Source organism: Podarcis vaucheri, assembly GCF_965113315.1.
Source record: "Podarcis vaucheri genome assembly, chromosome: 15".
Classification (NCBI taxonomy): Eukaryota; Metazoa; Chordata; class Lepidosauria; order Squamata; family Lacertidae; genus Podarcis; species Podarcis vaucheri.
The window spans coordinates 44777060-44803496 of record NC_138753.1 but is presented as its reverse complement, the minus strand read 5'-3'; the positions used below and the strand labels follow the sequence as shown (position 1 = coordinate 44803496).

At 43.2% G+C, this 26437-nt stretch overlaps 1 protein-coding gene across 10 annotated transcripts in view; it reads left to right on the top strand.

The window, feature by feature from the left end:
* Positions 1-26437, top strand: part of SORBS3 (sorbin and SH3 domain containing 3) — a 79118-nt gene that overhangs the window by 22003 nt on the left and 30678 nt on the right. For 4 of the 10 annotated variants that reach the window (XR_014213837.1, XM_082200319.1, XM_082200321.1 and 1 more), the window contains exons 2-7: positions 12809-12917; positions 13294-13391; positions 14787-15044; positions 18552-18660; positions 21112-21344; positions 22820-22883. Coding sequence is in view for 9 of the 10 variants with exons in the window: in XM_082200319.1 (XP_082056445.1) it covers positions 13350-13391; positions 14787-15044; positions 18552-18660; positions 21112-21344; positions 22820-22883 (706 nt within the window). In the remaining variant the exon portion in view is untranslated. Of the gene's footprint in view, positions 1-11970; positions 12114-12808; positions 12918-13293; positions 13392-14786; positions 15045-18551; positions 18661-21111; positions 21345-22819; positions 22884-26437 lie in introns of those variants that run through there. The other 6 variants (XM_082200322.1, XM_082200324.1, XM_082200325.1 and 3 more) reach the window with 4 other exon arrangements.

Below are 26437 nucleotides of genomic sequence, written 5' to 3'. Positions count from 1 at the left end.
GAAATGGTCCATAAATTTCCTTGAATCTGTTACCTTCTGAATTAATCCATTTCCAGTGGAAGCTCATCATTAAGATCTGGTGAGTGTGCCATCCTGCCTGCCAAAGCACCCCAGCCATATCTCACAGACTCTCCCCCAAGCCTCTTCACTTTGCACACTGCATTTACAAATATGGAAGAACAAAACCATTTTTTCAGGGACAAAATGTTAGGAGACCAATCTTGTTAAGCTGATGGTTTGTTGGTAGTTAGATATCACTGGTTGAAATCCTCAGTTGGAGCTAATGGGTAGGAGAGATTTGGAAAATCTATCTGGGTCTGGGAAAAGCACTGGGATTTCATGCAGCTTATGCTCAGGGCTTTTTTTCCAGCCGGAACTCAGTTCAGGTGGGCGCCATTGCCATTCTAAGGGAACAAGGGTGAGTTCCTGCTCCCCTTTGTCTAGAAAAATAGCATGGCAGTTATGCCACTTTATAAAGTTCCACATATACTGGTGGCACTTCATTAAATGACAGTGGATGGAGCATAACTCTTATTCTGTAAAAATGTGATAGTGTGGGAAGGCTTGAAGATGAGGATGTTACTGACGGGGAGATCTTCTTATAGTTGCAAGATTTATTTCTGTGGAGGGGCTCTCCTACCAGCTTCCTTTGAGAAGGATGTGCTCTCACAGAGTGACTCATCCTTTTCTTCTTTGTTGACCTACAGTGTTCAAGGATCCTGAAGCCAGAGTGTCTGCCTGCTCCTCTCTAATCGTGAAAGTCGGTTCTCTTTGGGGCATGTAAGCAGGCAGTTTGGAAACTTGGGAGACATTTGGCTTCAAAGCTGATTATGCTGACTGGCTGTGTTCCTTGGCCAATCATTCAACCTGCTGGTTAATGAGTTGCAAGCCACGGGTGAATGTCGAGAAGGGAGTGGGGAGCAGCGGTGCTCCTATTGGCTGATGTCCTGGCCCATGGGGACAACATTGCCCTTTCAGGATTGGAGGGGGGTTATTCAGTTCACAAAAATGCTTTGTGGGTGTTTAATGAAAGAGGTAGCATAATGGAACTTAGTTTTAGAGTTGCGTCCAGCTGTGCTTTGATTACTAAGGACCTTTTCCACCCTCCTTTGAGACCTTTGGAAGCAAACATCTGAGTCCCATGCCAGAGCATGTAGCACCATCCAACCTTGTTTAAAGAACTGGTGTGCAAAAGGGTGTGTGTGTGTGTGTATGTGTAATTTTATTTTTGCATTTTAAGTTTTACAAACAAACAAACAAACAAACAAACAGAATACAAACCCCTTTGTGGATCCTTATGTTATTATTTTCCCTCTGCATCTTCCCACAGACAGAGCAATAGACCCTCAAACCCGGGGGTCACAGAATAACCCCAAACCCCAGAGCTTGGGTCAGGTCTCCCCCTCTGTGTCCACAGAGTCTTTTGCCTCATTGGTGGCTTTCGTTTATGGGTTAATGATGGGCCATCGTTTGCCTTCATTCTTCCAATGACACCCATCCAGCTCTTCTAGCCCCTCTCATAAGCTTATTTCCATGTTTGGTGCAGCTTAATCGAGCCTTGCTTAATTCTAATGTTTAATAAAACCAGGAATTTTGGGGGGAGGATCTGGCACCCAGGAGTTTAAGGAATCCTTGGCCCTCTCCAGGCTTATAACACTATTTTTTAAAGCACAGGATGACCAGAGCCCTCCCTGGCTGACCATAATCAGGGCTGTGTTTATGCCTCAGTTCTGCTTGAGCTCAGAAAAAGCTCTGAATCTTGAAAATCTTGCTTTTATTTAAAGGGAAGATAAAGTTTCTAGTCATTGTGCGCAGTGCTTAGTGATTGCTGGTTTGTTATTAGTTGTCAGAAGGGGAGGAGTCAGTTTGTGGAATTGCTCCTTGCCACTCCTCACAGTATAGTTTTGTGCTTGGTATTGGACTAGGGCTAGGAAGACCCGGGTTCAAATCCTCACTCAACCACAAAATTTCCTCAGTGATACTGGGCTACATGGTTGTTGTGAAGATAATATTGGAGGGGGAGGAAGGCTTGAGCTGCTGGGAGGATAGAAGCACAGTATACAAACAATAAGCAAAATAGTACAAGTTGCAGGATATGTTCTGCTGGTGGCCCTCTTCTTTTTAAAAAAAAAATTATACAGGCAATTGGTATATGTATCAAATGATATCATGCCCCCTTTGTAATTTATTTTACTATATTATAAAATTTTAATATAAAATGATGTCAAGTCACCTCTGCAATATGTTTTCTGAGCTAAACAAACAAAAGCTTTCCTTTCCTTTATAATTTTAATTATAACAGTAGTTCAGTACATCTGGAGGGTCCTGGGTCGGAGAAGGCTCTCCTGCACCAACTGGTAGTAACTCTTAGAGTCTCCCGGCAGGCGTATCCCCAGCCCTATCTGGAGATTTCGGAGATGGAATCAGAGACCTTCTGCAGGCATAGCATGTGCTCTGCAACCAGCCTCTCTCTGAGCCACAGCCCTTCCTCAGCCACTAAGCTGATGGTGCGGACTTCAAGCCCAGCTTTTGGCAGGAGTCAGCAGTGCCCGTGAATTTCCATGGGCAGCTGATTGGCATTCAGGTGACTGGTGGTGACAGCAGGAACATGCATCAAGGTGCCCAACTATCTGCCATCGCAGATGATGTCAGGGGCAGGTGTGGTTTTGGGGAAACAGCCTCACTGGCCCAGTTGGCCCATGGGCTGAAGGCTCCCCACCCCACCCCACTGAAGATCCTACAGAGCTAAGGAAGAGAGAGATAGAATTTTGGGCTGGCATTGCCAGAAGAATTTAGAAATACAACAGTCAAGAGTGGAAATTTTTAAAGACGTCCCAAAATATCTTTTGGATCTCAGGCTTAACTTTAGAGATATTGTTGCTCTGCTGAGAAGAAACAAAATTATCTTTAGGTGGGAGTTTCCCCAAGGCCTATCTTTCAGCTTCAAAGGAAGGAATATAAAAATAAGATCAGAAAAAGATAAAGTAAAGTTTTTGTATAAATACGAAGAAGATCTGCAGAAGGGACAAGAAGAGCCAAGAGCACTGGACAGAAGATCACCAGTTAGAGGACCAGAGCAAAGAGCTAGGAGATCACCAAATAAGGAAATATTGGACATATCAACCTTATCCTTTGGATTGGCTCTCCCAGTGAACGTGCCGCCACCACCACCACCATCAGAAGAAGAGCAAGCATTGGGTGCAGTTGGAGGAACATCAGCAGAACTACATGATGGGGTTGCAGGTTTTGAGTTGGAATGTTAATGGACTGAACTCCCCAGAAAAAAGGCGGAGAGTCTTTCATTTATTGAAAAAAGAACATTTGGACTTGATTTGTTTACAAGAAACACATGTGATAAGGCTACATAGGAAGATATTGAGTAATAAAAGAATGGCCAAGAATTTATCTCATCAGACAAAGTCAAAAAAAGGGGAGTGGTCCTTTATGCAAAGGAGAGCCTATCACCGAAATTTATATTTAAAGATGACCAAGGGAGATTTATTGCAATTGAAATTCAATCACAAGGAGAAAAATTCCTGATTGTAGGTATCTATGCACCAAATGAAGGGAAATCGGAGTTTTTTAAGAAACTACATGAGATTCTGATGGACTATATGGACTATAATATGATCTTGATGGGAGATATGAATGGAGTGGTGTCTACAAATATGGACAAGGCACAGAGACAGGTAGTCACCAAAGATGGCAGACTACCCAAAACCTTTTATGACATGACGGACAATATGGACTTAGCGGACATTTGGAGAATGAAGAATCCTCTGGGTAGAGAGGGAACTTTTTTCTCTGAGGCTAAAATGACATGGACAAGAATTGACCAAATCTGGGTAACTAGGGGAATGGCTCCGAAGATTAGCAATGTGGAGATTTGCCCTAAAACTTGCTCTGACCATAATGCTGTGAAGATGGAAATGAAATTGATGCCAATGGGTTCTTTTAGATGGAGGATGAATGATACTCTGTTCAGGAATGAAGAGGTGACCAAGAAGGCCCAAAAAACTCTAAGAGATTACTTTGAGATACAGTGGTGCCTCGCAAGACGAAAAGAATCCGTTCCGCGAGTCTCTTCGTCTTGCGGTTTTTTCGTCTTTCGAAGCAAGCCCATTAGCGGCTTAGCGCTATTAGCGGCTTAGCGGATCAGCTGATAAGCGGCTTAGCAGCTTGGGAAAAAGGGGGGAGGGAAAAACCCCCGCAGGAACTCGCAAGACATTTTCGTCTTGCGAAGCAAGCCCATAGGAAATTCGTTTTGCAAAGCACCTCCAAAACGGAAAACCCTTTCGCCTAGCGGGTTTTTCGTCTTGCGAGGCATTCGTCTTGCGGGGCACCACTGTAAATATTAATACTACAGTGGAAAAAAGAGTAATTTGGGACGCAAGCAAAGCGGTCATGAGAGGATTTCTAATACAACAGAATGTAATCAAGAAGAGAACTCAGAATGAAAAAAAGGATAAAATTCTGGAGAAAATAAAGGAAGAAGAAACTGAGAGCAAAAAAAAAAAGTCACAGGAGAGCCTGAAAGAGATAAAGTTATACCAAGTACAATATATGAAGCTGATGAATCAGGAAAGAGAATGGAAGATTAAACAGATGAGACAAAAGACATGTGAATTGGCAAATAAGTGTGGAAAATTGTTGCCCTGGCAAATGAAAAAAAGACAAAAACTTAATACTATTACGAGTTTGGATGTGGAAGGAAAGAATATACAGAACCCATTGGAGATCAGGAAGTGTTTTCAGAGGTACTTCAAACAACTTTATACACAGGAGAAGCAGAAAGAAATGGACATTGATTGTTTTTTGAAAATAAATGGGCTACACAAAATCTCTCAGGAAAAACAGCTAATGTTGAACTACAAAATATCGGACCAGGAGGTGGAAGGGGCTATTCAGAATATGCAACTAGGTAAATCTCCAGGACCAGATGGTTTGACTTCAAGATATTACAGATCTTTGAAAGAATGGTTAATACAACCTTTGAAGGAAGTCTGCAATGACATATTGGAAGGGAGAAAGGCACCAGAGTCATGGAAGGAAGCCTATATTACACATACCAAAAACAGAGACTGAAAAGACACAGCTTAAGAACTATCGCCCTATATCGCCCTGTTAGCAGAAGAAATTCATAAAGACCAAGCGGGCTTTCTCCCGGGCAGACATTTGTCTGATAATACGAGGAATATAATTAATATTCTAGAAAAACTACGAGTGAATATCAATACTAAGGCAGTTTTGATATTTGTGGATGCAGAGAAAGCCTTTGACAACATTTCTTGGAGTTTTATAAAGAAGAATCTACAGGGGATGGGGGTAGGCCAAGGTTTTGAAAATGGTATAGGTGCAATTTATTCTGAACAAAAGGCTAAATTAATTGTGAACAATGTAGTGACAGAAGAGTTTAAGATTGAGAAAGGGACATGACAAGGCTGCCCAATTTCTCCACTGCTTTTTATATCGGTCCTTGAGGTTTTGTTAAATGATTAGAAAGGATCAAGAGGTTAAAGGTATACAAGTGGGAGCTAAACAGTACAAACTGAAAGCATTTGCTGATGACTTAGTATTGACTCTACAGGAGCCAGAATCTAGTACTAAAAGGGTACTGGAATTGATTCAAGAATTTGGACAGGTAGCAGGTTTTAAGTTGAACAAGATGAAAACTAAGGCTTTAGAGAAAAACTTAACTGTGAATGAGAGAGAGAAATTTCAGGAGGAGACAGGACTAACGTTGGTTAAGAAAGTGAAATACTTAGGGACTTCTGGGTTGGCGCCATCGCCGAATGGCGGACTCCCTCCGAGCTCCGGAGGGAGTCTGCTCGGCAGGGGCTGGGTCCTACCGCGTCGGCGACGCGGGGACCCTTAAAAACCACGGGCACGGAGCCCGTGGACATGGGTGACTCGGCGGGCACCGTTAGCGCCCTCCCGACTCATGAAGGAGCCTTTTTAAAGGCTACGGAACGGGTGCCGGGGACATGGGTGACTCGGCGGGCACCGTTAGCGTCCTCCCGACTCTTGAAGGAGCCTTTTTAAAGGCTACGGAACGGGTGCCGGGGAGTGGCGTGGTGCTATGAGTCCTCTGCTTTCCCTGCCGAGCGAAGCTGCATGCCATTCAACGGAGAGTGCTGACTTCTTCTATTGAAAATTCGGACTTAAACAACAACCCGTGAGTAATTTGGAAACCGGGTTTAAAAGGAGGGGAAAAAAAGAATTTTTTTTTCGGATTTGGCACGAGCGGGGGAGATCCAAAAAGGAAGTCAGTCCCCCCCCTATTGTAAACATTCTAAAACAAGGATTGGGTAACCAAGGTCGAGAGAGAAGTGTATTCTTGCTTATTGATAAAAATTATTAATTCCACGATGGGAAATTATAAGAACTGTACTGGAGGAGAAGAGTGGAGGTAAGAATGAAAATGTAACCCCCCCAGGGAACCGGGGCGATTCGTGAGAGAGCCTGGTGAAGAGAGACGGAGACTTTGACAGCTGTCAAAGTAGCTGTCAAAGTTGGAGAATATAAAGAGGACTTTGCCATGAGGCCTTTGCTGGTTAGTTTTGCTACAATTTGCTACAATTTGGATATAAACTGTTGAAAATAAGGAACAACAATTTGACTTTTGGATCAGAGGAAACAAAGTTACTACAATCCCCCTAGAGGGGTCTCGGGATATTACAAGAACGGTCGTAAGTGGAAAAATACTCTTGGAATCGTACAGGACTTGTTATCTTCTGGGAAAGCTGCAAAACCGAAACAGTATTTTGTCTACAGAGGTGTTTATATTAAAGGAGACAATAGAATTATCTATTGAAGAAAGGAAGGGACTGGACGTAAGTTTTTGTTCCTGAAAAACAACAACCTCTGTAGAGGTACCAAATTTCTGAATTAGAACGTTTTAGCAGCGGAACAGGACAAGAAACCTGAGAAAGTGAGAAAAAAAGAACAGAGGACTGATTACGACTTGGAAAGAACAAAGGGGGAGTTATAAAGACCAAGGAAACTAAAGGCCCTCTGGGGGCCTCTTTTAGACTGGATGTTTGAAGTTAAACATCTATATATATATATATATATATATATATATATATATATATATGCAGGTTTTGGTGTCTTCGGGTGTCTTCCCGTGTAAGAGTCGGGGTGTCTGTGCGACGTTTCGACGAGGTCTCACTCGTCATCTTCAGGCTGGTGCTTTCGGCTTCTTGTTACTGGAACAGAGCAGAGTCTGGTGTTTGAGTTCCTATAAATACTGTTGAGGGGTGTGGTGTATAGCCTCCAACGTTCTGGGCAGAGAGGAAGTTCCTAGATTAGTGTGCCTTTTCTTCTTTTGTTCCTTAATTACTTGAGGGATATCTTGAGTGATTTCATGAGTGATATTCTGAATACCACCGGGTGGGTCATTAAGTGTAGATTAGTTGCTAAAGCTTTTGGGTCTTGACCTCTTGAGCTTGTGAAGAGTGAAGAGCTCAAGAGGTCAAGACCCAAAATATAAAAAAAATATATAAAAAAAAAACCCGGCAAGGTGGAACTGGGGAAAAAACTGGCCATAGACTTGAGATCTCCAGGCTGACAATAGATAGACTGATGGATATGGGGAATTCAAACCTGGGAAGGGGGGGGAGAGATTTGGAATCCAAAGGCTGTGCAACTATTTTTATCTTTTTATATCCTTTATCTTCTATATCTTTTTATATCTTCATGTATATCACTTTATTTTGATTGGACGTGTTTATTAAAAAAGGGAATTCGTGGAAGGAAACTGGGGTGGACCTTGGGGGGAAAACTTTCTTTCTGTTAATGATGAGGGATGGTGGAATGACTGTATAATTTAAATTGAATAGTGGGCTAAACAAATTAAGTTTTAATTTGGGAGTAAGAGCTTGTAGAACCAAATTAATGAAAGGGGAATACAGTTGGGAGGGGGATGGGGGAGTCCCAGAAAGTAGGCAATGAAAGTAAGGGTTTAAGTGTATTTTATCTTTCTTTTTTCTTTGTATTTCTATTTTTTGTTGTTGTTCTGGAAACTTTAATAAATATGATTTAAAAAAAGAAAGTGAAATACTTAGATAATTATGGAAAATGTTGGACTGAAGTGAAAAAGGATCTAGAAATATGGACAAATTTGAAGTTATCATTGTTAGGCCGAATTGCTGTGATAAAAATGAACGTGCTGCCAAGGATGTTGTTTCTGTTTCAAACATTGCAAATCTTAGATAAGATGGATTGTTTCAAGAAGTGGCAGAAAGATATTTCCAGATTTGTTTGGCAGGGCAAGAAGCCTCGAATAAAATTTAAGATATTAACCGATGCTAAAGAAAGAGGTGGATTTGCCCTGCCAAATCTTAAACTTTATTATGAATCAGCTGCTTTTTGCTGGCTGAGAGAATGGCTGCTTCTTGAAAACACAGACGTGTTGGATTTAGAAGGTTTTAATAATGCATTTGGCTGGCATGCATATTTGTGGTATGATAAGGTAAAAGTACATAAAGCGTTTAAAAATCATATTGTTAGAAAAGCATTGTTTAACGTTTGGATAAGATATAAGGATCTGTTAGAAAAGAGAACTCCAAGATGGTTGTCACCAATGGAAGCGAAGGCACAGAAAAAACTCAATATGGAGGCCAAATGGCCGAAATATTGGGAAATTTTGGAGCATGAAGGTGATAGAATAAAATTGCAGAATTGAAAAACAAAGTGAGAGATTGGCTCCATTATTACCAAATAATGGAGGCTTACAATTTGGACAAAAAAGTTGGTTTCCAGGTGGAAAAATCAAAATTGGAAACAGAATTGTTGGATCCAAAAATTAAGAATTTGTCAAGAATGTATAACTTGCTGTTGAAATGGAACACTCAGGATGAAATGGTGAAATCAGCTATGATTAAATGGGTACAAGATTTTGGGCGTAACATAATGATGGCTGACTGGGAACGGTTATGGACCACAGGTATGACGTTTACGGCATGCAATGCCTTAAGAGAAAATTTAATTAAAATGATTTATAGGTGGTACATGACACCAGTTAAGCTTCAAAAAATCTATCATTTGCCCGATAATAAATGTTGGAAATGTAATGAGATTGAAGGTACATTCTTTCACCTTTGGCGGACGTGCCCAAAGATTAAGGCATTCTGGGAGATGATTTATAATGAAATGAAAAAGGTATTTAAATATACCTTCCTAAAGAACCCAGAGGCCTTTCTCCTGGGCGTGGTCGGCCAATTGGTGTTAAAGAAGGACAGAACTTTTTTTATGTATGCAACAACAGCAGCAAGAATACTTATCGCAAAGTATTGGAAGACACAAGATTTACCCACACAGGAAGAATGGCAGATGAAGTTGATGGACTACATGGATTTGGCAGAAATGACTGGCAGAATCCGAGACCAGGGAGAAGAATCAGTGGAAGAAGATTGGAAAAAGTTTAAAGACTACTTACAGAAATACTGTAAAATTAATGAATGTTAGAAAAATGTTGGAATGAAGTTATATGGCTTTAGTAGAAATGTTATAAGGAATTAGGTATAGATAGATTAATAGGGTATTAAAGGGAAAAATAAAGTTAGAATGTGTTAAGATAATTATAGGATAGAAAATAGAGGAAGATGGAGAGGAATTGCTGAAACAATTAATAGAAGTGGAAGACAAAAAGGGAGGTGTGAGGAGGTCGTGGAAACATGTGAATGAAAGATAAGATATTGAAATTGGATTGTGTTTTGAATGGTTTTTGTTTTGTTAATTGTTTGTGTTAGTGTTGTGTAGTGTTTTTGTACGGTATTGTATTGTTGTATTGTTTTTCTTTGGTTTTTTGTAGTGTTGTGTTTAAATTGTTGAAAATTAATAAATATTATTAAAAACAAAAACAGATCCTACAGAGCTGGCTCCTGCCATTGGCTCATGCAGCCCAGTGCTGACTGCAGTGACTGGCAGTGCCTCTCCAGGGCTCTGTGAGGGGACCTGTGTGAACATGATGGCGGCTGAGCATGTATTCTGCCACAGAGCTGTGGGTATGGATGCCCCGTCAACTTCCTTATCTCTTCCTGCCCAGGCTGCAGCCTCCTGGAGCTTGTTCTCTCCCACCCATAAACTTTTGCTCCTCCCCTCCCACCAAACCCCTTTTTATGCACCCCCACAGGAATGCAGCCATGCAGCCGAGCAAACTGTAGAGCATTGTCTGGGGCTGAATTATTAATGCAAAGCCATTTGCATTGCCACAGTCACCATGAAAGGACAGAGCCAACATGCACACACTCAGACCTTGTACTGGCAGAGAAAAGGGGCCAGGCAGCAACCTCTCTGTGGGCATCACACCAGCTGTGGAAATGAGACTTTGTTTCCCAAGCGCCCAGCAGATAAGCGTGTGGCTCAGTCTGTCCTGCTCCAGTTACTCCCTGGAACAGCTTCAGGAGTTACGAGCTCCCTTGCCAGACCTTTTCCATGCAAATGGCCATTCCTTCTGGCGCATCTCTTCCTTCTCCAGCACAGAGCCTGCCCTTGCTGTGAGACTGCCTTTGGACAGAGGCCTGATCTGCACCTCCTCAGCCGGCCTGCGGCCCTCAGGTGCCGGGAGCTGTCCTGTCCAGAGTGTCAAAGAAAGATTCGGTGGCCAGTCTGGTCAGTTTCTGACCGTGGGATAGAGGGAGGCAGCATCTTGGCTTTATAACAAGCACCCTCTAAGTGTGCTCCTGATTCTCCCACTGCACCTCAGCCTTGAAGCACCTTTGAGTTCAAACCAGTTCTTTCTCTGCAGTCAGGGCTTGAATTAAAAAATACTGTTGACCAGGAAGATATCCTGGATGATAGTATCAAAAGCCAAGGGGAGGTCAAGGAGAACCAGCCATGTCAGACTTCCCTCTCCTGATTGACGCTGTTTTGGTGCTAAAACTGGGCCTGGAACGGGATTGAAATGAGTCAAGAAAATCAGCTTCCTCCAAGCATTATTGAAATTGTGGGACTACCACCCTTTCAAGCATCTTGTTGCAGAAGGGGATATTTAAAAACAAAACAAAACAGCATTTCTAGTTTGCTCTTTGTTGAATATTTTCAATCCCAGAGCAGAGAACAAAATAAATAAAAATAATCATAGAGCTGGAAGGGACCCCAGGGGTCCACTGGTCCACCCACTGCAATGTGCAAAAATGGCAATATCATATAAACAGATCCGATAACAACAAATTAACATGAATAGTAATTATTATGATAATCAGCTGGAATGGGAACCGTGCAGGGGCAGGAGGTTCCTGACTGAGCTGCTCTTTCAGCAGACTGGGCGGAACGAGCCAGCTTCTTCTTTGTGCCACAGAGGCAGGTGGGAATGGTTGAAAGAGAGGGATCCTGATGGAAGCAGTACTGTCTACTTTGTGTTGCTGCTTCCATCCCTGGCATCTCCACTTAAAAGGTCAGGTGCTGGGAAAGACCGTTCTGTCTGAAAATCCCAGAGTGTCACAACCAGTCTAGGCAATTCTGGTCTAGATAGTCTGGTCTAGATAGTAAGGCAGCTTCCTATATAGATGGAGAAAGTTGGCATCCACTTCTCTGTGACTAGCATCCTATTGGGTCAGAGCTGCAGCTGTTTCAGACTGGTTCCCCAAAGAATCCTAGGAAATGCAGCCGGCCACTCACAGAGTTACAGTTCTGAGCCCCCTTAACCCCATCCAGGATGCTTTGGGGGAAGCCATAGCAGTTAAATGTATGGTGTGGATGTGAGCAATATCAACATGGTGTCACTTCAGAAGGTGGGGCAGATTTGTTGCAGCAGGGTTTAGCAGCCTGGTCTTGTACATCCAAGAAGAAATATATTTTAGGAATTTTGTTGTGTTTAAATATTATTATTTTAATCATTTTTCAATTCATTTTCACATTTTCCTATTATTATTATTGGGACTTTTTTCAGCCATAACGCACCAGAACAGAGTTCCGGCACCTCTCAGGTGGGCCCGGAAGTGAGGGGAGAGACCTGACTAGCTTCAGCAAAGCCCCAGTGCACCTCTGGCTCATGAGGAGGCTCTTCCTGGAGCCTGCGTTCCTCAGCTACCAGCACAGCTTTCAATATAGGCCACTGGGAGCAGAGGGACACAGGAGCAGCGGCTGTTTCACCTGCGAGATACCTCCAGGTGAAACCCCATTGCGCTCTGCCCCCCATACCACAGAGGGGGGAGAAGCTGCATTGCCAGGCTGACCCAGCTTGTTCCTCGCTTGGCTCCCTTCCCCCAGCTGAGCTGCACGAAGAACCCCCAAGGTCCCTCCCACTTGCATGCAAATGACCCCCCCTCTCCGATTCTGGAATCCCCCTCCAAAGATGACTTGCCTTGCACCCACTGATAAGTTTTCAGTGCCAGGTGTTTAGTGTATTGTTTAGGGTTTGTTCTTAATTGGCCCAGATGTTTAGTGTATAGTTTTAATGCTGCTCCTCTTGAGTTTTAGATTTTGAATATTATTACCTGTTGTTGCTTTTATTGCTTGCTGATTGCTTTTATGGTTTTATGACTGCCTTTTGTTTTTAACAGTATTTCAACAATTCTGTGTTTTCTTCCTGATCTTAAATGCAGTACCAGTGTATACAGGTTTTGGTGGTATGCACATTTCTTGACACTTGATCAATTTACTAGTTAAGAGGCGGGAGATAAATTAATTAAACATCCCATCAGTGGTTGACAACCCTAGCAAAGTGAACAAATGAAGGCATGTGAGGACGGTTCTGGTGGAGCAGGGAACACATTCCTGGCTAAGGAACTAGCTAAGTGAAGCTGTAAAGAGGCCGGGCTCCAGGGCAACTCCATCATGCCTTTCTTTTCCTCTCCCTGCCTAGGAAACAGCAACCCTGAGCTGACGGCTGCCTCTTGGAGGGAAGCATCTGCATGTGACAGGCACTGCTGACGTTTCAGAACTCCAGATCTGGGATGCTTCAGTCCCTGAATGTGAGCCTTGGTTATTATGCTTTAACTCATAGCGATACTGTTATCAGTCACATTAGTATTATTTTTACCATCGCTGTGCCTGTCTTTAAATAACAGGAAATGTTTTTGAACAGATTGGTCTGGCGTGTGGATTGGAGATCCCAGGGGAGCCGTTGATGTCTCTTGTAAATAAAGGCAGGGATTTAATCCATTGCTGGCTGAGGCACTGGGATTTCTGGTCAGGCTTTTGTCTAGGGGCCAAAAGAAGGCATTGGCTTCTCTCATTCCCATGGATGTCATAATGTGAGGCTCAGAGCCCTGGGCGGATGAGTAGATCACATGCACAAAGCAGAGGAATAGCTAAATTGGCCGTGCTGTTTCCATCCCTTGTTTTCAGGAGAGAGAAACACCGAGTGGAGCAGACCGTAGCTCAGCAGCTGCTTTGCATGCAGCATGAGTTCAGCTCCTGGCATCTCCAGCTACAAGAACCAGGTAGCAGCTGATGGGAAAGGGCCACCTGTCTTGGATGCTTTTTGCAGGGGGGTTGGACTAGATGGCCCTTGGGGTCCCCTCCATGATTTTATGCTGTCAGTTAGGGGGCACGGTACTGGGCTAGACAGATGGAACAATCTGATACAGGCTCCTGTGGGTTGTATCCCATGTGCAGTCAAACCTTGGCTCCTGAATGCCTCCGTTTTGGCTCCCAAATGCCAAAAACCTGGAAGTAAATGTTCTGGTTTTCAAATGTTTTTCGAGACTCAAACGTCCGATGTGGCTTCCACTTGAGCACAGGAAACTCCTACAACCAATCAGAAGCTGTGCCTTGGTTGTTGAACATTTTGGAAGTCAAAGGGGCTTCTGGAATGGATTACGCTCGACAACCGAGGTTTGACTGTATTGCTAAGTAGCTTGTTCTATTAGTGCAAGGATTTATGCTTGTGCAGTGGAACTCTCCACCCCCCACCCCCCTGTCTGCATGCCCCCTAGATCTGTGCTGGAGCAGGATTGGAGAGGACACAGAGAGGAGGGGGTGAGGGAACGTTCTTTTGCGCGAGTGTAAATGCTTAGACTAGCAGAACAAGTGCATACCACCCCATATCCCAGTAACCAGAGGCAGCCTCAGGTAAGCAACTCTGCAAAATGTGCCCTACTTTGCAGAGGACAGTCTTCTCTTTGAAGGGCTGTTGGAAGACGCGTCTCGGTTCCAAGGGATACGAGGAGTGTCTGCTTCAACAATACTCTTAAGAACGGGGCGGGAATGGGGTTGCCCGGCAACAGTTGGCTCCTGGCTGAGCAGGCATAAGGGTTGCCTGGTCCAGTCTTCCCCACAATTATTTCAAAAAATTATCTATGCATAAATCAGTTTATGCAAACATGTGCCTGTGTGTTTTCCCTTTTTCCAACAACTAATTTCAAAATTTGACTCCCTCTTCCAAGGGCTTCTAATCTGGTGCCCGTGAGTGAAGTGGCACATGCAAAGGCATTCACTTGTGCTCCTAGAAAGGTGTCTCACACTCTGAGCTCTTTCTTTTGACAAAGTGTCTATCCCTTCTAGAAAGAAAGTTACGTGGCAAAATGTGCAACCAGTTCTAATAGCCACAGAGGCAGAGCCCAGGCCTTGTTCTATGGGGACTGGTAGGGAGGGGGATGAGGTGAGGGAAATCCCACCCACCAACTAGGACCTTCCACAGGAACTTTTCCCTTAGGCTCTCCTGACCCAGGTAGAGACCTCCCCAGCCCACCGGCTCCTGCCCTGAGGTTATCCGCCAGCCACTCTTATTCTGAGCTGAAAGGGTTTACCTGGCGGAGACATGTTGCCTCAGTATTACTGTGATTGTATACACCAAGTCGTAATGCCTAAAGAACGTTCTCTTTTCCCAATCCGTGCAGAGTGCGACATACACAGAGCATCGTCTTCATGTCCCAGGAAACTATTCATCGTCTCCTTCCCCACAAGGAAGGCCTCGTTTTACCTCTCCGCCATCTCACTCCAGAGCTGGAGCACCTGAGGAAACACTGGGCCTCAGTCTGGATGACTTCATCCCATCAGGCCTCCAGAAAAACTCCTCTTTCATCAGCAGCAGGAACCCAGTATCTCCTCAGGCCACATCTACTCCACAGATGGTGAGGGCTCCCTCGAAGCACAGAGTGAGTGGCTGTTGTTCATTTATAAGATTTCTTAGCTGCTCTTCACCACAGGATCCCAGAACAGGTGACTACAATATCATCATACAGTTACACAAAACAAGTAAAACAATCATATGGTTATAAAAACAAGGAAAATCCTTCCAAACAAAAGCAGAACGGTATCAATTCGCCAAAAAAGCCAGGTCCCACAAAACAACATAACCTTAACTGCCAATGGCCAGGGTAAAGAGATGTGTTTTCAGCAGACAGCAGAATCAGTGCAGCAAAGATGCTAGAGGCAGTCACAGATGAAGCCATTTCCCAGCTGCCATTCCCCCCCTTCTGAGGATTGTAAAATTCCCAGGATTGCCCCTGCTTTAACCAAACGAATTCAGAGGAATTGCCAGTGGGTAAGGGCCCTCACCTGACTGCTCATCACCCCCATGACTTGCAGGGGAGCCCTGCCACCCACAACTGGGAACTGCATCAACAGCCTTAGGGGAAAACTGCACCTGTGAGGTATAGCTCTGTTTAATTTACCTCTAACTTTTTTGTTAGAATTACAGGCAGCCATGGGAAGCTGTGATCAGAATAGAGTGGTGACAATTGGAGATGGGGGTGAGAAATACTTTCTGTGCTGGAAATCTTCCTTCTAATATGCCCTCCAGCTTCTCTCCCCCCCCCCCCCCGCAGAGGCAAAAAGATACAGAAGGTTTTAAGGGTCAAACAAGACTTGAACTTCATTGTGTGAATAAAATTAACATGCACATTTTTTTGTTTTGTAATTAGGAACCCCAGTTTGGGCGGAGCAGGGGATGGGAAGATGGGTACGTGGAATCTAACCCTTAGTCTAACCAGTATTTCACAAACTTGGGTCTCCAGCTGTTTTGGGGCTACAACTTCCATCATCCCTAGCTTAGCAAAACCAGTGGCCAGGGATGATGGGAACTGTAGTCCAAAAGCAGCTGGAGACCCAAGTTTGGGAAACACGGGTCAAAACCTTAGAGGCTTAGACCTACCATAGTTCCAATGAAAACAACACACCCCTCCCACAAACGGAGGCACAACTATTTGCATGCTGGTGGAAGATCCCATACTGCTCAGGCTCCCCATTCAGAAAGGGTTACTCAGATAACTAAAATTATGCAAGTTAATTTCATTCATGCTGTCAACATCCTATCTGTTTAGGTCCTAAACCATCCCAGCTGCCCATTTTCTCTTAGCACCTGACCTGCAGCTTCCAGTGACTGTTTGCCATGTCAAAAGAAAAGATGGGGGAAAGTTGCATGTAATTTTGTATAGCAGGTAGCTTGGCCTTCACACTCTATTTGATAAAGCAACATGTGTAGCAGGAAACTTATAAGCCTAGACAGAAAGGCCAAAGGGCACATCTGCCTGTATTCACATCATAAAGATAAATAGAAGCAGGTGTTTCTCGAAGGATATAAGGAGGAAATCCTTGGAAATAATTAAGCAATTAACCCTGCAGGTTTAATTCTCTGGATGTGCTAACTGTGGGGAACCTGTGACCCTTTAAATGCCACTGAACTATGACTTTCCTGGTTCAGGACCCAGGGCCATGATGGCTGGAACTCAGGGGAGCAGTTTCTGAAGGGCCTCAAGTTCCAGGCAAATGTTCTGCGTGTTTCTCCTCCCCAGGGTCTTGCACTTCTTTTTTGTGCTGCCTCACAGGTTACTTCATCAGGGACAAACTAGACGATAATGAGAAAGGGTGACTGCACTTCATGCCTCTTTAAAAAAAGTGGGGGGGGGGGACGGGACAGACAGCATTACTGGAGAGAGTCCAATAAGGATTTGCACTTTCCTCTCTGCTTCCCCCAGGAAAGCTGCCATTAGTACAGTGGTACCTCGAGTTACAGATGCTTCAGGTTACAGGCGCTTCAGGTTACAGACTCTGCTAACCCAGAAATAGTACCTTGGGTTAAGAACTTTGCTTCAGAATGAGAACAGAAATCGCGCAGCAGTGGCATGGCGGCAGCAGGAGGCCCCATTAGCTAAAGTGGTGCTTCAGGTTAAGAACAGTTTCAGGTTAAGAACGGACCTCCAGAACAAATTAAGTTCTTAATCTGAGGTACCACTGTAGTTAGTATGTCTAGTTGTTTAGTCGTGTCCGACTCTTCGTGACCCCATGGACCAGAGCACACCAGGCATTCCTGATAGTATGTAAGACTGTTTAATTAATTTAAGCAGTGCCTCTGGAAAAACTGGTTCAGGTAAAGTGGTTGTATATTTGTTTTTAAACTGAATTGTTTTAAGACTCACAGCGAGTGATTTCTTTATAAAATAAGGAATAGGAAAGAGTACTTTAGTTTTACAAGGCTTTAGTAAAGGGGCTGTGTTCTCAAGCCTCTCTGTGGCTCCTGGACAGCTGACTGCTCATCATTTCTTTTCCATATCGGAGCTGCAGGCTGCAAAGTTGTTTTAAGTCTGTGTGCCCTAGACTAGGTTCCTGAAAAGGAAGAGGTTGACTAATTATGGCTGATTATATTAATGAATTGGTTTTCATAATGGGCTGGTGTAGGTTTCATTAGTACATTGATCCTTGGTCCACTGGGAGCAGGAGTTAAGCATTGCTGGTTTTGCTTGCATGAGGCTGTCCGGGTAACCATTTTTTTGACCAAGGTAGACTTTTTAAACTCGGCAGCCTAAATCAGCTTTCACCAACTGGAGGTCCTCCAGATGTTTTGGACTACAACTCCCATTGGCAGATTTTCTATCTCCACATTCATCCTAAGTTAACAGTCCCAGAAAACTGTTCTGTGCCCCCAATTCACAACCAGAGAACAGTCCTTTCTCAGGGAGTTACTGTGGCTTTGTTTCACTTCTTTCAAGCCCTGGTCTGCCTTTCTTCCTCAAAAAAGTCCCCATCCTCAAAGTGACTTACACATTTTAATGCAAAACACAGTAAGAACAATCAAAAGAATTCACCATGCCTCTAGTTTATTAAGTGCCCAATTTCTCAGTGAAACTGGGTATAAGTCAAAATAGTTTATTATTCCAGACAGTAACAACTTCAGTTACAACAAAAAATCAGACAACATACATATAGACGGAGATATAAGAAATTCAAGGGCAAATATCAATATTAATTCTGCCCTTTCTTTTGCAGCTAAAGCCAATTTGCAGTTGGGTTAATCATTACTTTTAGATTTATTTTCTAACAATTTTATTCTAGACATTCAGATGCAACAATCTTTTGGAGGCAGTTTATTTCTGAATGCCAGTTGCTGAAATCTGAGGAGGGGAGAGGGCAGTTTTGCAAAGAGGGAGAAAAGCTTATCTCTTTCATTTGCAGTTTTGGAACAAAAAGTCTCAAAAGATAGCAGGATAGATGTCCCACTCTCCGAAGATTACAAGAACAAATTTATCTTATCAATACATGGAACTCCTGAACCTTCCAAGGGTGATATTTATGAAGAATGTGAGAAGTCTCATTTTAAATTGGAATCCTTTTCTGGTGCTTTTAAAACTGAGGTGAAACTAATGGGCTTGTGCTGTTGCTTGCAGATTCCTGTGATTCGTAATTGTGGTTCAAACACCTTGAATTTTGAGTTCCACAACACAGCCCCCTGCACTGTGCACAATGGGATCTCTCAGCCGTGGAAAACAACCTCAGGTAACTCTAGCCAAATATGGAGGAACTAGTGGTTTCTTCTTGGCAAGAGAATGGACACCTGGTGGCCTTTTGCCTTCTTCGCTTCCTGTGTTGCCATTTGCTTGGGCCTTTGTGTTTGGTTGAAACTCAGCCCAGCTTCCCCTCTCTGCTTTCACAGTGCTCCTGTGGGGGGGGGGGAGTCTGTGGGCCAAGCATCTTTTTCTAAGGACTGGGCAGGGGGGAGATCGACTTGCAGGTGTAGGATATCAATCCGGAAGAGTAAATTAATGTAAGATGGCTTTATCTAGAGATAATGGATCATATTCAACTCAGAGTAAGCCCACTGGAATTAATGGACCTACTAAGTTAGCCTTGTCTGTTAATTTCAATGTGTCTACTTTGAGTAGGACTAGCACTGGATACAGCCCAATGAATGGAGCTAATTGAAGGGGAATTGAATTGATTCAGAGCAGGATTTTTTGATAAATAAATTGGAAGTAATTGAATTGAAGAGGAATTTATTTGGAGTGATCTGGGCTGGGGTGCTATGAATAATTTATTTGACCTGATCTTTTAGATGGATAATTAATTGACATGCCTTCTGTGACATTTAAATTCTAAATGCATATCCATATGTCTCCATGTATAAATATGCGTCTATACATATGCAAAGCTTATGAAATTTTGTGACTATGGCCACATGCCCTGAATCCTTCTTAAGTGTCTAGCAATGCCCCTGCTGTGCTCCCATCAGTGGAGGAGCTGACATCTCATGGGACTTTGGTCAGGTAACCTTTGTTGTTGTTTTTTATAATAATCTTTATTAAAGTTTCAAAAGGTTACAAACAGCAAAACAGAAGAAAAGAAAAAAAGAAAAGAAAAGAAAACCAAGAGAAAACACACACACAAAAAAAAATTCCACCTTTTAGCACTCATTTTCAATAACTTCTTTTCATGACTTCCCCACGTCTCGCCTTATTGTATTCCAACTCCAATTGTTTGTTCAAGCAAGTTTTTCCCTTAGTGTCCTAAGCATAGTTTATTAGTTCACTTAACCATAATTTATTAATATAAATCTTTGTAATAAATTTAAACCTTGGTTCATTATTATACCTAAATTTAATTTAGTTAGCAATTTTTAGAATATATACCTTAACCCTATATAAAGAGAAAAAAGAAAGATATAGAAACAAAATAAAAAAGAGTACCTTTCCTAAGGTTGTCCCTAATTCCCATCCACGGATTCCCCATTCTTATAATAGTAAAGAACATATAATTTTTACACTGCAAAATAAAGATCAGGCCCCCTTTGGACTTCTAAACCCCACCCTTCTCTCCCCGGTTTCAATCCCCAACCAAAGTCCAGTTAGTCCATCTTTTTAGCCTGGTGACCTTACGTCCGAGGCTCTCAAATCTCTCTCAGCCCCTTTCAGCCGGCTTCTTCGGAGATCTCTCATACTGAACACCCAAGCTCGAAGAGGTACCTTCTCAGTACTGACCATGTTTCTTCCAGCCAGGCCTACTTGTTTAAAGGTGAAGCTCCAGCTCTGTTTCTTAAGTCTATATGTCCCAAATAGTCCAACTTTTACCTTGGTCAAATTAGGGTTCATCTTGGCAGGTCTCCGGCTCTCTTTTGACTTCTGTAACTGGTCAGGTAACCTTTGGCTGCAGAATTATGTTGCGGCGGAGGAAGCGCCAGCTTGTATGTTCAACAGCATTTCTAAACTCCCCTTTTAGACCAGTTGGCTGGGGCAAAATTCCCATCAGGTGGGAGCAGAAACAGAATTAGGGCTGATTTTTACTGGGAAACACATGGAGTCAGCCAGCCTTGTAAATTAGTCCCCCCAACAGTCACTAGCCTGCAAAAACGTTTATTCATCTGCTTTTTATTCATGAGAGAGGCTGGCAAGTAAAACATTTGATATACTAGAAACAAGGGCTTCTTTTCTCATCCACCAATGCACTTTCTATGTGGAGCTTTTAACTCCTGTGCATCCAGCATAGGAACACGGGGGGGGGGCTGAGTGCTCCCTACCTCTTCTGGCCATCTGCAGACTTGCCTGGGTCAAATTCTAGGTGCTTGGGGCAACCAGGCAAGTGACAACAAGGCTGGTGTTATGTCCAGGATAATCGTATCTTCCAGCCATCTGACTCATCTGACTACTAGATTCATAAGAACTTAAGGACTGATTTATTGCGCCTTACCAAGGCCCAACATATCTAGCATTTTGTTTCCATGAGCAGCTAGCCAGATTCCTCTGCTTGGAAACCCACAAGCCGGCTCTGCTGGTGATGGCCACCCTGTGTTTATCACAAACACATCCTCGTTGTATATTGCTGCCATGAAATGTTTGGCTATTGTGGTTAATATGGCATGAGCCCAGTAAACCACTGTGTTTGCTTTATGTTGGTCTGGCTGACCTTACCTCCTGCAGAGCTGGCTCACTATACATTGCCCGTATCTGTTTGCAGCAAATAATTGGTATCCCACCTGGCCTGCTAAAGAAATTAGACCACTGACATCACAAGCAGCACCTGTTCCCCACCCAGCTGGTTCACCTGCTCGCCCAGCTGTCAATGGCACTGCACAACCAGGCTGGTCCGCCACCTGGACAAAAGATGGCCGGAGGAAGGAAAAACGCTGGGTGAAGTATGATGGCATTGGACCAGTGGATGAGTCTGGGATGCCCATTGCCTCACGATCGGTGAGTCTGTAGATGAAGCAGATGTAAATAGGATGCAAAAATCCAAGCTCTCTTCAGCATCCCCTCTCCTCTGCTATGTACTTTAAGCACTTAAGTCTGTAAAGGTAAAGGTAAAGGTACCCCTGCCCGAACGGGCCAGTCTTGACAGACTCTGGGGTTTGTGCGCCCATCTCACTCAAGAGGCCGGGGGCCAGCGCTGTCCGGAGACACTTCCGGGTCACGTGGCCAGCGTGACAAAGCTGCATCTGGCGAGCCAGCGCAGCACACGGAACGCCGTTTACCTTCCCGCTGGTAAGCGGTACCTATTTATCTACTTGCACCTGGGGGTGCTTTCGAACTGCTAGGTTGGCAGGCGCTGGGACCGAGCAGCGGGAGCGCACCCCGCCGCGGGGATTCGAACCGCCGAGCTTTCGATCGGCAAGCCCTAGGCGCTGAGGCTTTAACCCACAGCGCCACCCGCGTCCCACTTAAGTCTGTAGCCAAGCTGATTTGAGCTCATGATCTCTTGAGGCTTCTTTTGGAAAACTGGGCTGGTTCTGCAATTAAGTGAGAACCTCTTAAGAATGGTTATCTGAATGCTGTATCAGATGGAACAATGTGGGAGGTTGGCCTGAAGTCGAGAGTGTTCCCAGTGGCCTCCATGAGCTTGTTTGCAACAAAAGCAACAACAAATCTCCCCCGTTGCCAAAAAATATGAAAAGAAAGCACATAGGCCCAGCTCAGATGGCGTGTGTGGTTTAGTACAAAGCATAGTTTGCAAACTGACTTAGGAATGTGTTCTTCCGTTTTCTACCCTTCTCCACTGGAGCTCTAGCCTGCTCTTTCCTTGTCAGCCTAACCATGGATGAAGCTTGGTGTCTGCACTGATGCTGCTAACCATGGCTAACATGAACTAATATTCCCATCATAGCTTGTATTTGAGCGCATATGCAGATACGCAACATGAAATCATAGATAAAGGCCAACAAGGAAAAAGAAGGGAATCTGCACCACAAGGAGGAGGAGGAGGAAGTGGGAGGCATTGCAGTATAGAGCTGAACTGAAATTTCTCAGAATAAAACTTTATTTTTCTCATCCTCCTGAAAAAAGATCACTTTGCAGAATATTCTCCAAATATTTTCCACTATTTTTGTGGTTAGCACCATTCTCCCATCCTATCCCCAATGCCCTAGAATGATGCTAGCTGTGAGATATTGTGGAGGAGGTTGCAAAATGATGGCTAGCCTGACAACTGAGATACTTCCTTAGGAAAAGAAGAAGAAACTGTGCTCCCTTCACTGCTTATAGTGAGTCTTCACAGCTTCAAAACTGTCGGAGAATGTATCTTCTCCCTAGACAAATTTGGGGAAATGATCCCCATAGATTCCTGCCCGTAGTTCCTTCCTGCCCAGCACTTCAACCCTGTCTTACACCCCCACCCCTTCAATTCTCTTTTGCAGCTGTTAGTGAATTTGCATATCTGGTTTCTGTTGCAGAGTGTGGATAGTCCTCGGGACTGGTATCGGAGCATGTTCCAGCAGATCCACAGCAAGCTTCCTGGTACAGTTTGTCAGGGCATCACATTAATCTAGTCCCTAAAATTGTATCGATGATCCTTGAGAAACTATCGTCAGCATGTGATCTATCCAATGAGACATGCTCTCTACAGGTATTGAGCATCCCCTAGTGGTTCAAATCTCATTTTCTAGGCTGCCAATGGCTCCTTGTTTTAGGAAAACAAAACTAGTGAAATAGTGCAACTCTGGTCAGTAAGAAGTCTTATCCTGAACACAGCTGGTGGATTTCAGCAAGCTAAACCTCAGGCTTCAAACTATGGGCTCCAGGAGAAAATGTTCCTCTCTGTTGTGGGAGGTGGGGTTTTTGGTTTGTTTTTATTCTTCTTTTTATTATGTATTTTGTGTTTTTTATATCATAATTTTATGTTGTGAACCACCCTAAGATCTGTGGATGAAGGTCGGTATATAATAATAATAATAATAATAATAATAATAATAATAATAATAATAAAATAATAGGTAACAGCTGCATTTTATATATTAAAATGGAGGGACTGGTAAAGGCTAGGGCTGGGTGAATCTGACAATTTTGGCTTCTCTCAGCTTCTCATTTTTTCAATTTTAAATTCAGTTCTTCACATTTCCACATTAGATTACATTTTTTAGAGTCCTCATTAAAATTCATGAGCATTTTCATCCAAATTTCAACTAATACACAATTTTTTGTTGTTTTTTTTTTAAAAAATGATATTTATTGAGAATTTAAAATTAAAGAGAGAAAAAGAAAAAGAAAAGAAAGAAAAAAAGAAATTAAACAATACAAGTCAATAAAAAGAAAGAAAACAAAACACACAATACACCAAAACCAAAAACAAAAGCAAACAAAAAATTAAAAACAAATCCAACATTCCCAAATCTTTATCTTTCGTTATCTTGTTTCATCGACCTCCTCACACCTCCCTTTTTTGTATTCTAGCTATTATCTCAGCAAATCCTTTCCATCTTTCACTATGTTCTGTCATTAAATTGTCTTAATTTATTTTAACCTTATCTTACCATAAAAGCCCTAAAACTTAAAGCTTATTTGTACATAACTCCTTATAGCATTTCTACTAAAGCCAAATAGTTTCTTTCCAACATTTTTTCTAACACTCATTAATTTTACAATATTTCTCTAAATGAATTTTTAAACTTTCTTCCAATCTTCATCCACCGTATCTTCTTCCTGGTCTCGGGTTCTGTCAGTCCTTTCTATCCATTCCATTTAGTCCATCAACCTGGTGATCTTCTATCCGAGGCTCTTAACTCTTTTCCATGTCCCTTCTGCAGATCTTCTTCATATTTTACTTTATCTTCTGCTGGTCTTGTTCTTAATTTCCTTCCTTTATCGCTGAGGAGTAGATCTCTGGGAGACTCCAACCTAACAATGTCTATCCCTTCTCGACAGGTCAGCCCATTCTCCATAGTCAGCACTAAAATCCAAAAGGTATTTCAAGGCATGTTTCAAAGTCCCTCCAAAGTTAAAGGCCCCGACAACTCCAGAGTCCCCCTGGCGCAGAACCAGATCCCACAGCCCTGCATAGGAGGATCTATCCAATTTCCCATCTCCAATCCAAACAAGACTCCATCTCTCCCAATCTGACTTTCTCCAGGTTCGGTCATTAAAAACAACAGCTTATGCTCCTGCAAGGCTGCGGCTTTCTCCACTTGTATTACTTGAGGTTCAACAGCAACCTCCTCCTTTGTCTTCTTCACAACTTGCCCTGTCAAAGCAGATTCCTGGGTCGGTTCCTGAGTTGTTTCTATATAGGTATTCACTGTTTGTCCAAAATTATTAACTGCAACAGTCATCAAATCCATCTTCTCATGTAGTTGTTCCAATAAAGCGCTTGTCTTGCAAAAAGCAATCACTAAGGCTTCTTCTGGGCACATTCTTGTTCAAGGTCAATGTCTGGTTCTCATGATCTTTAATCTCTACAGCTGGAAAATTCCCCAGATCGACTCCAACAACAGTTTCAAAAGCTCCCTCTAGGGGAAACAAATTCTATTTGTATCCGTCCTTTTAAAAGCAGGTCCAGCAACAAAATTACTTTCGTTTTTCAAATATTTTGTTCCTTTTAAATGCAAAAGGAAACATTGGAATCAATAAGTTTCTCTTTTTTAACTATCAACAAACGTTTTATTCACAGTCAATGAACTTTCCCAAAAAGTCTGTCTTCCTAGGAACCCGTTCCCAGGTTCAAGGCGGTGGAAATTTATCTTTCTTTACTCTCCTGCAGGCTTGAACAATCTAAGATTTCCCCCCTCTTCTCCTGCTTCCAAGGGGGGTTTAGTAGTTTTAGCCGATGGAAATTTAGTCCTTTGCAAAAGACTTTCCAGACTTTAGCTTGCAATGTCTTTGCTTCAAACTATTTACAAAAGCGGAAGGTGGACTTCCTGTTTAGAACCTTCATGCTTCGGTGCCAAATTAAGATGTTTCATAGTCCAATTTTCCGTTCTACTCACGGGTAGTTGTTTAAAGTCCAATTGTCCACAGGAAAAAGTCAGCGCTCTCCGGCAACAGCAATGCGGCTTCACTCCGTGAAAAGAGCAGTTGATTCAAAGCACCGCGCTGCTCACCCCACGTCGCTCCGGATCCCCGAAACCGAGTTTCCCCGCGAGTAGGGGAGGCGCAAAAGGTGCCTGCCAAATCCCACGTCCACAGGCTTCTCCCGCCTGTGGTTTTTGATGGGTCTCCGCCTCGCCGTGGCGGTCCAGACCCTAATTTCCATGAAGCAGATTCCTCCCGATCAGAGGAAATCCGTCATTGCCGGAGGCGCTAACCCGGAAGTCTAGTACACAAATTTTTGTATGCAATTTTGCTTCACTCACGCATTTTTTGCAAAGCAATTTTCTCCAATACAGTGCATTTTTGTATGTTATTTCCCCAAATATATGCATTTCTACAAAACACATTATCCAGTGTATGCATTTCAGTGCTCATTGGATTAATGCACTGCAAAATTCAGAGAAACATCAATGCCAAAGGATGGCTATGTTTCAGTTCTTGTGTTGTTTTGGAATGTGCGGAACCGATTGCTTCACCTTCATTTGCAAACGGAACCAAATGTCTTCCATCCCTAGTTACCCCTCGCTTCTTTGTCCCAGGTGCAGTCTGAAACCTGAATGGCACCTACCAAATTCTGATCCTATTAAGTCTGCAATCTCCTCTTTCACTCAATTCTAAGAGTGTGAATAAATGCACACTTTGTGTCTCTAACATCAAGCCAGCTTCTACCCCTGCCCCCCATTCTGACTACCAGTTTTGAAGAACTGTAAAGCTTCTCACTATTCTGTCACAATTTGGTTAGTCCTAGTAAAGATATGGCTCAACTGTGGATTATTGCAGGTTTTCTTATGGAGGAATGTGTCTTCCTTTTTGTAGAGATAATGTTGGGCGACCCTACAGGGTTGTTGAGAGCCAGACTAAACAGTACTAAACAGGTCATAGGGATTTCCCACCACCCCAGGTATATTAATGCTGTGTGAGCAGAGGCCATCGGTTGGTCAATTTCTTTGCCCATGATCCAAGTCAATGGCCTTTACCAAGTGGTGGAG